Source organism: Ostrea edulis, chromosome 4 (assembly GCF_947568905.1).
Source record: "Ostrea edulis chromosome 4, xbOstEdul1.1, whole genome shotgun sequence".
Lineage (NCBI taxonomy): Eukaryota > Metazoa > Mollusca > Bivalvia > Ostreida > Ostreidae > Ostrea > Ostrea edulis.
This window is the reverse complement of record NC_079167.1, coordinates 78,433,093-78,447,288: the sequence shown is the minus strand read 5'-3', so window position 1 is coordinate 78,447,288 and position 14,196 is coordinate 78,433,093. Positions and strand designations below refer to the sequence as shown.

The following is a 14,196-nucleotide window of genomic DNA, read 5'->3' as shown; positions in this document are numbered from 1 at the left end:
TGCTCAAATCCAGCAAAAATCTGAAAAAAATCACGGGATGGAAAATGTAGCTGTAAACCAGGGCCGGGATTCATAAAGATGTTTAAGTTATGCTTAAGTATAAGAAATTTCTTAAATCAATAAAAAATACTTAAGTAACGCTAAGAATGAGTATTTATCTTAAGTTTTATTCATAAAACAACTTAATTCTTAGAAAATTCTTAAACAATTCTTAAAAGTAAGTGTAGTCTGTAGCAGACTTAAGTTTTCAGAATTTCTTAAGTTCACAAATAAAATGGCTGCCAACATAGTTCACAGAAGGAATTTTAGAGAGAGAAAAGACTGTTTACAGCAGTACAGTGATCGTGAACTTATCGAACGTTTTCGGCTTGATTCAGGTGGAATCCTTTTTGTGGAATCACTTATTCGTGATCAAATATCTAGTGGCTCTCGGCGTAATATGGCATTATCCTCTCTTCAGAAAGTTCTTCTTACTTTGAGGTTTCTAGCTACGGGCAAAATGCAGCTGTGCAATGGCGATGACATGGGTGTTTCTCAGCCAACTGTCTCACGGGCCATTACCGTAACACTGGCAAGCCTTACCTCCCCTCTTATGATCAGTCGGTTTGTACAATTTCCATCTAGCGCAGCAGAGATTAGAAGAAACCAAGAGTCTTTTCACGCAATCGCGGGCTTCCCATGGATAGTAGGCGCCATCGATGGTACCCACATTCAAATAATTGCACCACACGAATATGAAAATGAATACGTCAATAGACACAACTACCACAGTATTAACACACAAGTTGTTTTTGATGCAAAATATAGAATCATTGATGTTGTTGCTAAATGGCCAGGCTCCACTCACGATTCCCGAATCCTTAACGAAAGTGGTTTGAGAGTCCTGTTCGAAAATAATCACATCCCCATTCACACACATTTGCTTGGCGACAGCGGATATCCCTCCAAACGTTGGTTATTGACTCCTTTTCTGAGACCAAACCAACCATCGCAGTTGAATTACAACAGGTAAAGATTTAAAATCTTCTTTCATACACAAGACACATGCACACCTTTAAATATTCTAAATAAACATGATAAACGAGTCTTTGCTTTTCTCACATCCATATTTCCCTCTTGGTATAAACAAATTCTGATTGGTGTAAAATTAGTTCGAAACTTAGCGCCCCCTATTTGAGAAACAATCGGGTGGATCCAACAGTTTCCAAATGGAGGGGTGTAAACATGAAACTAAATAAAAAGCACTTCAATATTTGGTTTTATTACTATTAGTAGTATTAGTATTATTATTCCAATTTACATTTATTGTAAATTTTCTCCTCTTTCTTGCATGCATTGTTTAAAATATGGGGGGGGGGGGGGAGGAGGGGGGGGGGGGGGGACTTGTGGGATTGACAAAATAAGAATGTAAAAGTGTTTCAACATATAAATTATAAAATATATATACTGGCACTTTCATGAATTGAAATCAAATGCAGACACTGCATCATGGATATGGATAATATTAGTTAGGTAACGTCAAATTCAGAATATAATGTCACATAAATGTGATGTAAACAGCTGTCAATTCTTTAGACTGTGCAATTTCAGCTTAATTGACTCTTTTTGATTATTGCAATTCTTAGAATTTAAATTCCTTTTCTTGCATGTAATCTATAAAATAATAAAATATATATCTACTTTGATTGTTATATTTCACTGACATGTAAATAAAGGGTACATTATTAATTATTTTGTAAATAAAAGGGGGAGGGTGGTACATGTCACATGCACCTGACTATCACATACTCAGGTAACACAGTACCAGAATATATATTGATATCCAATATTTTTTTTAAACATAAAATTCAAACTTAGAAATTATTTCGATATAAACATATAGCATAACGAGATGTGGGGAAATTTCTTTTCTTTTCTTCATCTTTTTTAACAATTTGAAAATAGATGAGCATTGACTATTGGGGCGGGTGGAAGATTTTTTTTACTACAATAATTCATATGAAACATGCTTTTATGAAAGTTTTGTCATTCCCGGCAGTGTTTTTTTGTTGTTTTCGTTTAATTTAATATTAACAATTAATGCCTACAATGGGGATTTACTATAGAAATCTTATGAATGATTTTTTTTTTGTAATTCGCATCCAAGATATTATGCTTCTCAAATAACAATTGGTCATACTTAAAACATGCCCCCCCCCCCCTTCTCTCTCTACACATAATGATATCAATATTAACATATATAACTTGATTGTTTATTCATGTGATTTATTATGTGTACAACAACCAATTTTTTTAAATAACCAAACCAATCAGATTTTACCATACTGATTTATAGAGCTCACAAGAAAACAAGATCTGTGGTGGAAAGGGGGATCGGACAACTGAAGAGGCGATTTCATGTACTACATGGTGAAATCCGCTTGTCACCTGAGAAGGCATGTCAGGTTATTTTGTCCTGTGCCATTTTGCATAACATTTGCAAAGATCGATGCATTCCATGCCCACAAGATCATGAAGATGATGGTGAAGATCAACAAGTTAATGTACATGTACCACACATATTTAACAACAATGGCAATGATGGTCTGAGATACCGACAACAGTTTGCAGAGACTCACTTTTGAGTTGCATTGGGAGTTGTGTATGTATTGACTGCATGCATGTAACTAGAAGTTGAAGAGTGGATCATTTAAGTACAAAATAATGAAAATGATTAGATATACATGTACTTCCTTATAAATTTTTAAACCTCATGATGACCTTGGGGTATACCATTTTAACCAATTTGAATCTAAATAATGATGTAATGATCCTTGTGTGGGTTGTGGTGGTATACATTAAACAACAACACCAATCAATGTTTAACACATGAGTTAATTTATATTTTTTCCAGCTCTGAACATATATATAACATTTACAAACAAACATACACACACACATACATACATACATACATATATATATAAAAGATAAAAAATCAACAACAAAAACTCATTTGCCAAGCACAATTTACAATCAACACCTTTACTTTAACAGTGCTTAGAAATGATAGATTATAAATGAACTTCAAATTTGGCTACTGATTTACTATATGGTATATAATTGATAAATAGATTTATCTTACTCGACTATTACTTTAAAAATCATAGACTGAATAAACTTCATATGAATATTCAAAAACTTAACAGAATGCAAAAAACATAAAATAATAACAAATATCAAATCAATGCAATGCAAAGCGTACCTATGTGTGACACAGAACCTTTAATAAATATTAATCTATATACAAATAATCATATATTACCATATATTGACCACTTATCCACACAAGGAAATTATAAAAAAAAAAAATGAAAATACATTGTAGTTGAATACTAATTGAACACTCCAAAATCCACAAATAAATTTTTAAACTACTAAGTTTTAATTTATCATGATAATTCATATTTTAAATGTACATTCAAACTGATGTAAATTTTCATTACTCTTAGTCATCCACTATCATACAAAATGCATACCATCTGAATATTCAGCAAATACATTATATACATGTACATAGATGAGATTAATGACCATAATGATTCTATAATCTATGGATAACTTAGAGATATGTACATGTTATCAAATTATACATAAATTAAAGCAGGTTAAAAATAAAGGCATGTGATAATCTTTATGAGCTACTTAAATTACAGCTTTTTTAAATAATATGTTTCATATAGTAATGAAATAATATATCTACTTAGGAAAACACCACACTGTCTTACAAATGTATTACATTTTGACCATGCAATTTAGCTATGGGGTTCTTGAGGGGGAAAATGCCCAAGGATGTATTGTGCCAAGTTTGGTTGAAATTGGCCTAGTCATTCTAGTAAGGAAAATGAAAATGTGAAAAGTTAAAAGCCAACAACTACTTTATATGGAAAGTGAAAATTTTAACACACATATCATTAATTTCATCTATTGAGTATCTACTTATTAATGTTGAAATATGAAACATAAAAAACTTAACTTATTAATTATTAATATCTATTATGACAAACACAACAATGTCTGGTAAAGTATACTGAATTTCTATGTCTTTCAGATATCATATACAATAATAGTATGAAATCTAAATGTTTTATCAGTTACGGCATCATATTTACATGTCTATTTAATGTGAAAGAAAGAAAACATGTAGTTAATATTCAATGGTATTACAAATGGTATGGTAAATTAGAGTTTATACCTATAGCCCCAGAGGGTGACAACTGAATTTAATGATCTTGATGGAGAGGATTTAAAAAAAAAATTCTTTGTTTATAATATATCCATGTTCTATGTAAAATTTTATCATAGATTCTAGCCCACCCTTAAACCCAGGTTCCTTGATGGTCCTACAGCTGTTATATGATTGTGCACTACAATAGATTGCTTGCTTGTTAATATTACTAACCATGGCCTTGTTGTTCTTGAAAAGATTTACAAAATATTTCCCATGTATAAAAAAAATGATCTATTCATGTGGCCCAACTGTGTGCCAACAGACAATGGACAGAGTTTGATCAGATTTAAAAGGTCACTTGAACCTTTCACTCAGATGAGATAAGAACATGTACATATAGTACATCAATTAAAATGCTTTTAAATATCAACAAGAGGCCCAGGGGCCACATCGCATTATGTCAGGAAGCTTTCATGTAAATCTCAGCTTTTCTAGTTCAGTGGTTCTTGAGAAGATTTTTAAAGATGTATCCTACATATTAGTATGTAAAACTTTGATCCCTTATTGTGGCCCCATCCAATCCCTGGGGGCCATGATTTGAACAAACTTAAATCTGCACTATGTCAGGAAGCTTTCATGAAAATTTCAGCTTTTCTGACCCAATGGTTCTTGAGAAGAAGATTTTTAAATGACCCCACTCTATTTTTGCATTTTTGTGATTTTCTCCCCTTTGAAAGGGACATGGCCCTTCATTTGAACAAACCTGAAAGCCCTTCACCTAAGGATACTTTGTGGCAAGTTTGGTTGAAATTGGCCCAGTGGTTCTTGAGAGGAAGATGAAAATGTGAAAAGTTTACGACGGCGACATACAACGGACAAATTTTGATCAGAAAAGCTCACTTGAGCCTTCGGCTCAGGTGAGCTAATAAAATTCATTCCTCTTGCTTTAGTTTTTTTATCTTTAATTCCATATACTGGACTTCCAGTTCCAACTTCCTGCAAATCAGCTCCTCGATTCTCCTTTTCAAATCAGGCTGACTGCTTCTATTTTCAGAGGCCTGCAAACTTGTAGTCATGGATGTTAATGGTAGTGAAGGCTCTTGTACAGGTGCGGCGACTAGAGGGCTAGAGTTGAGAATGAGGGGATCCATACCAGGAGGTCCCTCAAAGACATTGATTCCCCTGTGATGAAAAGAGATTAATTAAATGCTTACTTAGTATTCTCCTTTCTATATCTTCTGCAGCTCTTTTGAATTATTAAAATATATGATTGCATTGAATGTTTATTACAATGAATGTTATTCTTTTTTATGTTGATGTTCATATTCTATACAAATCGAATTAATACAGAAAAGACAATTCTGTCATTGAAAGAATTGAAGCTAATTTACCCCAAATTCTAACATTTGAATATACACAACATGACTGAGGTTGATTATATGATGAATTTAATGATTATTTTAATAATTGTTTTTTATTATCATTATTTAGATGTTAATAAAAATATAATAATAATAATCCATTCATATAAATGGAATTACAAAGATACAAAGAACAATTCTATCATGACAGATTTCAAGTAATTTCATCTATCCTTGCAGTGAATGAATCACTGCATTCATGTACATATAATAATTAATGATGATGATGAATTATGACAGATAACTACATACAATACAATATAAGTGAATATGTAGACAAATTTTCTTGTATTTACTCACACTGGTTGACTCCCTTCACCAATGTTTAATATCTGCAAGAGAGAGGAGTCAATCCCACCATCAATCCCACTGAGGCAAGCATTATCCTCTCCTACCACACCACACACTGTTGTGGCAACTGCGCTGAGAGGTTTTGGTGGTGGGCCCCCGCCTAAAATATATTCATATACTATAAAGAATATTCCTAGATGCCATAGTAAATTACTGTGAGTGAAAATACATGTAGTAAATATTGTTCCAAACTGTTAAAGATTAGTACATTTATAGTAATGTTGATATCCTGTGGGGCACCTCAAAATATTTTCATTGGAGTTATCCCCCTTTTCTCACCTTGGAAACGTAAACAATATTCAGACAAGCACGGAAGTAGTCAAGTCATAAGGCAACAGTTTGCTAAGTGCTTTACCTACTTCATAATGATATTTATAGTCAAATTCGATGCATAAGAAGACCGCTTTTCTTTGGTATTTTGAATCTAGAATATACCAATGTTGACAGATTTAAAGCTTTACGCAAGTTCAACAGTGTGCATGTACACACGCACATATTTATATATATAGACAGTTTAAGTATCTAAGTTCTATCAATAATAACCAACCTGTCCCAGTCACAACTCTTCTGTGATCTGAGATTTCAGATTTAGATTTGGAGAAGACGTTGTGCCACTTCTTCTCCACTTCCACCGCTGTCCTAGCTGGACCCACCCCCATCGCGGCTAGTCTTTCGGCAATACTTTGCCAAGTGCGGTGCTTCATCTCGGAGGTTAAAGTGGGCCCTAATTTCCCCCTCAGGATATGCTTGTTCTCTTCTACTAACGAAGCCAAGGCAAGCGTTTCATCAGCATTCCAATTAGGCTTTCTTTTCGTCTGCTTGGATTCCATGATGTTGTTGTTGACATCACTATCCTCAACTTTTTACCTCTTTTGCTGGAGAGTGCGGTAAAAATTCCGGGAAATCGTTCGCGTTGCCATAGAATTTCTACTTAAGTGTTTCATTTTTCTAAGATTGAAACTTAGTTAAGAATTATGCTTAACATTTTTATGAATTAATACTTAAGTATTTTTCTTAGCTAAGAATTTTTTTACTACTTAAGTATGAGATCTAAGAATTTTCTTAGAATCTTTATGAATCCCGGCCCAGGATCTTACGAAAACCCGGAACAAACTTTTATACGATGCACGGAAGTTAGTAAAATCAGGGAAAGCCAAATTTTCTTCTGTATGGGATGGGAAAATATTTGTGATTGATTACAGTGACAAAAAGCACAAAATCCTTTGTCCAGCTGACATGATTGAACTCCTCACTCAACTGGGTGTCCAACCTGAATCTGTGGGTTATTCGTCCGTAATGGAGATGTGAAATGTGTTTTCCAAATAAAGACACTCTTAACACTGCTTAATGAGCTTAATGAGCTCCAAAACAACACTTTTTCTACATGAACACCTATGAATTACTCATAAGTAACTGTCTTAAAATTCCAATATTGTTATATTATCACGCCTCAGACAAAATTGTTGAAATCTAATTGGTCAGATCTTGGTCACATGACGCCGTGAAAAAAACAACAACCGTATCATGCGAGTAAAATCCGTATTGGGCTAGTAATTTTATTTATCGTCGGGTTCGACTTGCAGTCGTGTTAAAAGGAAAGACTAAGTTGTATGATATAGACCCCCACATCTTCGACGTGATAAATTCGTTACACTGTTAGTTAGTGACCTGATACGGAAAAATACATGGTGTGAAAAGAAAACCCGTATCAGCCTCGGCTTCGCCTCGCCCGATACGGGTTTTCTTTTCACACCATGTATTTTTCCGTATCAGGTCACTAACTAACTGTGTAACTAATAATGTCAACACGTGTAAAAACAACCTACGTCAAACATACGCCCGACTATGATGTGTAAATGTTTGATCCCGATGTTTAATACCAGTTTAATACCAGTTCTTCTTGTAAACGACCTATATTTCAAGAAGTCATTTTGTAAATTCAATAGATTTATTCATGAAACCTGAATGTTAGTTTATATATTTATTTAAGTCCCATACTTATAAACAATATACCTTTTGGAACATAAATTATTATAATTACTTTCTTCAATTTCAGGCCCTCTTAAAATCTATTTGTAGATATAATAGCGAGTGAAATAGATCACATTCCTTTCACTATATAAAGATTGAATAATTTTTACAACGTATTTCATAACTGTATATATGTTTTTTCCCCCTAACTATCAAGATTGTATTTGTTTTTCTGGGATACAACTCCCAATACAAAGCTGGAATTGAGTCCCTCCTAAGTGAGGGGATGTTTTACTTATTTATTTTTTGCATTTTACTTGTGTCCTTGAACCTGATCCTTACTGTCTCTATTCTGCTTCTTATTTTCTTCCACAGACCTATTACATAATGCCAGTTAGTAGTACTATTCACAGGATCAGGACAGGTTTATACTATGATATGTCTCAAACCCTAAAACACAATTATACTCTTGATTTGTTGACAATATTGTTGGTTAATTTGCTTGTGTCATATGGAACAAATGCTTTATCTATTATTGTAATAATCTCTCTTAGCTACAATGCTACGAAGGTCAATACAACTTTTGTAAACGCAATTGACTGCTCTAATCCAACCCTGTGTAGAAATGATAGTGTATACCTTAAGCATGTACTAATCACGAATCTTAATGCATTCATCTGTATTTTTGTATATTTGATATGGATTTCATTAATCCTACTATTGTGTGTAGATATTGAAGAAAACCCTGGTCCATTCGAATATCAAACAGATTCAGAAGATTCGGTAGATAGCAACACTAATTCTCTTGACTTTTTGATAGAAAATTCAACTTCATTAGTGCATCTTAATATCCAAAGTATAAATAATAAACTTGTTATTATTCAAGCTGAGTTTGGTGGATTCGATATTTTAACATCAAATGAAACCTGGTTAGATAAAAATATACTATCTCAGGATATACTGCTACAGGGCTTTCAAGAACCATTCAGCCGTGACAGGGTGGAAAACCGATACGGAGGGGTAATTGTTCATATTAAAAATCATATTCCATGCAAACGCAGACTGGATTTAAAAGTCGAACAAATAAAATGCATTTGGCTTGAATGTTGTATAAACAAAATGAAATTCCTCATAGGAACGTTTTACCGACCACCTAATTCGGAGGTCAGTAAATGGGAATATATAGCTTACTCACTGGAAAAGGCCAACGATACACGCATTGATAATATAATCATCACTGGGGACTTTAACTGTAATTTATTTAACACATCCAATTCCAAAATTGGTGATATTATAAGTGATCAGGGAATGTCACAACTTATTTCAGAATGTACACATTTTACCGAAAATTCCGCAACATTGTTGGACCTATTGATTGTTAATAATATAGATATTATTGAATTTTCAGGTGTTGGAGATAATATTCTCCCGAACACAGTAAGATACCACTGCCCCATTTTTTGTGTATTAAAACTACCCAAATCACATACAAGAACTTATAAAAGAAAGATATGGTCTTTTTCTAAAACAGATTTCCGAGATTACAAACTCACTTAAAGAATACAGATTGTGATGCTCTGATTTGTAAAGATATTGATCAAACATGCAATAACATATGAAACTGCATTATTGATTCAGCCACAAAAACAATTCCAAATAAAATCATTACATCACGCCCTAATGAACCTCCATGGATGCACAGCGATATTCGGAAATTTATTAGAATTCGTAAACGTCACCATTCAACTGCTAAAAAAACTGATTGTCCTTGTGATTGGGCACGGTATAGAAAAACAAGAAATATATGTATCAACAAAATTAGAAACGCAAGACAAACTTATCACACAAACTTAGCTTATACATTAAAATCAGGTATAGTAAATTCTAAACAATGGTGGACAAAACTAAAAAGAATCATTAGTACTAAAATCTCGAGTACTTATCCTCCAATTAAAATTGATGAACATAGCCCGCCGATAAGTGACACTAAAGGAAAATCAGATTTATTTAATATTTATTTTTTGTTCCCAAGCAGTAGTAAACGATGAAAATATTGAGTTACCCTACGATGATAATCTTAGTGACATAAACACTCTTTCAAGCATAGTAGTTTCTACTCAAGACGTTAAAGATGTCTTGGAAACACTCGATACAAACAAGGCCACTGGGCCGGAGTGCATCAATCCTACTTTACTTAAACAAGCATCACCAACTATTGGTTTACCTTTAAGTAAGTTTTATAATTCATCGCTTCATAGCTCTAAAGTCCCAGACCAATGGAAAATAGCAAATGTTATCCCTGTATTTAAAAAAGACAATAGTAGTATCGTCAGTAATTAAAGGCCAATATCTCTATTAAGCATTCTTGGTAAATGCATGGAAAAGTGTGTCTTGAACCCTTTCTCTACCGGCACATTTTAGAGGTTTTTGAAGACTAAATGACAATATCTTTACATCGAATAAAATCTGCATGTATCACAATTTGGGATAGACATATGACATATAATTTTGTTGAGAATTGTACAGGGAATAATTTCTTATAAAGTTTGTCAAGGTATCCCATATATAAATATAAGTAAAATGCCGATATGTTTAAACATTGAGAAATAAAATCGTAAGAAAACGTACATGTGCAAAAAATTGCTATTTTCTTATAATTTGTCAGGCATTAAAAATAATTTTTATATCTTCTGAAAGCAGGGAATATATGCTTTTCAAAAATATAACAAATATTGAATTCATAAGGAAAATAAAAAAAAAATCATATCGAGGAGGAAAATGACCTTGCGAAAAAGCGTTGCGTCATATTTAGACGAAGCCATCCTTCACTTTAAATGCTTTTTTTAATATAATGGCTTTACTTACTTTATTGATTTTTACATAGTCAAAAAATAGAGAACATTTCCAAAAATATGATATATAGATCATATATCTTATGACCGTAGTTTCAAAGATTTAGAGGCACTCCTTTTGCGTTGCCCTGTTTTTACGCGCCACCGGTCAAATTGACCGGTACGGTAGAGAAGGGGTTAAATATTTATACAGTTTTATCCATACCAATGCTATTCTTACGTCACATCAATCTGGCTTTAGGCCTAACGACTCTACAGTCAATCAATTATTAAGTATTGCTAGTGACTTCTATAAGGCACTCGATCAGGGAAAAGAAGTTAGAGTTATATTTTTCGATATAAGTAAAGCTTTTGACAAAGTATGGCATAAGGGGTTATTATACAAGCTTGAAAAAATTGGAATTCGTGGTGAATTACTCGCTTGGTTTAGAAATTATTTATATGATAGGAAACAATGCGTCGTTATTAATGGTAGTAAATCAGACATAGGATACATTAGGTCTGGGGTGCCCCAAGGGAGTATACTTGGTCCTCTACTTTTTCTTATTTATATAAATGACTTGGTTATAGATATTGCATGTGTGGTCAAACTGTTTGCTGGTGATACATCACTTTATATTGTTGTCGATAATGCAGATACTTCAGCATCTTTGCTTAATGAAGATCTCGCAAAATCAACAAATGGTCAAAACAATGGCTTGTATCTTTAAATCCCATTAAAACAGAATGTTTAACTATATCTAATATATATATATATATATATATATATATATATATATATATATATATATATACGCTCTGGATTTACAAACCTAGTGGTCTACAACAAATAGTGACTAACCCTGTGACTGATCACCTTTACAATCCCGGAGTTCTGTGAGTTTCTAACCCTGTGACTGATCACCTTTACAATCCCGGAATTTCTGTGAGTTTCTAACCCTGTGACTGATCACCTTTACAATCCCGGAGTTCTGTGAGTTTCTAACCCTGTGACTGATCACCTTTACAATCCCGGAATTTCTGTGAGTTTCTAACCCTGTGACTGATCACCTTTACAATCCCGGAGTTCTGTGAGTTTCTAACCCTGTGACTGATCACCTTTACAATCCCGGAATTTCTGTGAGTTTCTAACCCTGTGACTGATCACCTTTACAATCCCGGAGTTCTGTGAGTTACAATTTCATAGAGTTAGCAATTACTTAATATGTATCACATTCAGAAATATGCAAAAGAAGGTATTGAAAATTATAATAACTATTATTATACCAATAGCAAATGTTATGTCACTGTCGCTATAGATTATAATAATCTAGCCAACAAACAATGGACCTCTTCATACTACCAATCAATTAAAGCTGAGCAATCATTTACTTAGTCATATGATAGATATACTCGTTGTAAGTATAAAAATTGTAAATTATGTTCTTATTGCAACAAACATTTACTTAGACAACACAAAGATGTATGCTGGTGTCACTCCAAAGTACATAATTTTCACAGATACAAACAGGCTAAAGAAAAAAATCAACAAATACGCAAATATTTTAACCACCAATGTGCTAATAATATCAAACACTTCAGAATGTCTCAACTTACTTCAATGGTCAATAATGAAATACATAATCCCAATGAAAAAAATACACAACTTTTGCAAACATCAGTTAGATCACAATGTGGTTTCATGTTTACTTTAGATTTTTTACACAAATCTTTATATCATGACTATATCAGATATTTACAAAACAAACCTAACATATCCACTAATTGTCTTTAAAAAATTCATAAAATTGCTAAATCTAACCACACTGTTTTAAACATAGCAGATAAGAATTTAGGTTTATGTATCAATGATACTTCCTGGTACATTGATGAATACACAAGACACCTTGCTGATACTAATACATATCAAATATCAACCTTATTCTACATAACTCTATTAAGGACTTACATCGTATTTACCATAAATACAATTGTAAACCTCCCGCCCACGTCAGTAACAAAGATATTAAATCTTTTTACAAGCGCAAGTCACCTTCTGACATTAAACTACCGTCACTTAATATTATACCTAAACCTCATAAACTTAAACAAAAAGCTTCACCTAAAATCCAACATTTATTAAAATCACGACCCATAGTCAACGGATTCAATACTATTATTACAGAACCATCCAAAATACTCAGCAAACTTGTAAGACATTTTCTAAATAAGCTTAGAATTAAATACAAGAAACATGACATTTTAGTCAACAGTTCTTTCCATGTCATAAACCAACTTAACAAAATATCCATTGATCCCTATGACATGGATATACATTTTATATCTTTCGATTTTTCCTCTTTATATACCAATAATTCCAATGTTATTTATTACAAGTGTTTTGATTGGACAAAAATAAAGCTGAACAAGAGTTTATACATCAATAAATCCGAAAACGCGATGTATTCATACACGCCTGAAAACAAATAACATAGTGCGGGGAAACTATTCAAATTTTTGCAATTGTTAATGAAGTGAATGAATTGGAATTATAAGAATCAAACATTCTTTTTGAAGAATTTATCGATGTGTAAACTCCGGCCATTTTACTCACAAACTTAACATAAAAGTGCTTCGCACTTTTATTCAGTTTGTGAGTAAAATGTCCGGAGTTTACACATCGATAAATTCTTCAAAAAGAATGTTTAATCCTATAGTATTGACAATAACACAGTCATTAACTCATTTCTGTTCTGACAGAATCAGTTAGATATCAAACAAGACACTATGCAATTTATGATAGAACTTTTCACCTATATAAAACTAAATGCTTATTTCCATGTCGGTAACAAGCGTCTATTTCTACAAAAACAAGGCTTAGCAATGGGTTCTTATGATTCTGCAGACATAGCTAATTTATCACTCTTCATCTCCGAAACATCTTTTTTTAAGCTCTCCAATGTACACAACAGAATCATTTACATGGCTAGATATATCGATGATGGTGCCATTATATTGTACAGTAAGCCAAACCAAATAATGTTTGACATCCATGAAATTAAGAAATACTACCCCAAAGAGTTAGAAATCACCTTCAGTATAAACAAAATACAGACACAATTCTTAGATATCACTTTCGGTATTGGATACGCCACATTTACAGATAAATATTTACATTTGCAACTGTTTTCTCCTACATAACACTACTACGAGCAAACGTATATTATCCCTGCATAAATCCATTACGGGGTCAACAGAGGTCACGGCTGTGCGTATGAACATTTGTTAAAAGTAGGTAACAGGTACTACTTTTACTAAGGCAATACACATCTAGCAATCGCTCTCACTTTATACTACAGAAATCTATCAATAGATGAAATCAACATCACAAAATGTATTTACGGTTTTATTT

The 14,196-nt window shown here is 32.9% G+C and overlaps 1 protein-coding gene across 1 annotated transcript; it reads right to left on the bottom strand.

The window, feature by feature from the left end:
- Window positions 1–2,856: 2,856 nt before the first annotated feature.
- On the bottom strand, window positions 2,857–7,064 carry LOC125653405 (uncharacterized). Its single transcript, XM_048882862.2, has 3 exons — window positions 6,530–7,064; window positions 5,932–6,082; window positions 2,857–5,392 (listed from the first exon to the last, which is right to left on the bottom strand). Exons 1-3 carry the CDS (start codon window positions 6,810–6,812, stop codon window positions 5,143–5,145), a joined length of 684 nt encoding a protein of 227 aa, XP_048738819.1. The 5' UTR covers window positions 6,813–7,064; the 3' UTR covers window positions 2,857–5,142.
- Window positions 7,065–14,196: the final 7,132 nt, after the last annotated feature.

What these genes read in the sequence shown, in the direction of transcription:
- LOC125653405 (XM_048882862.2), bottom strand. Translation starts at nt 6,812, where the DNA reads ATGGAATCCAAGCAGACGAAAAGAAAGCCTAATTGGAATGCTGATGAA. An exon ending in AAGAGTTGTGACTGGGACAG is followed by an intron (nt 6,083 to 6,529) that starts GTTGGTTATTAT and finishes AATATATTTTAG; the next exon opens with GCGGGGGCCCACCACCAAAA. An exon ending in GGTGAAGGGAGTCAACCAGT is followed by an intron (nt 5,393 to 5,931) that starts GTGAGTAAATAC and finishes TTTTCATCACAG; the next exon opens with GGGAATCAATGTCTTTGAGG.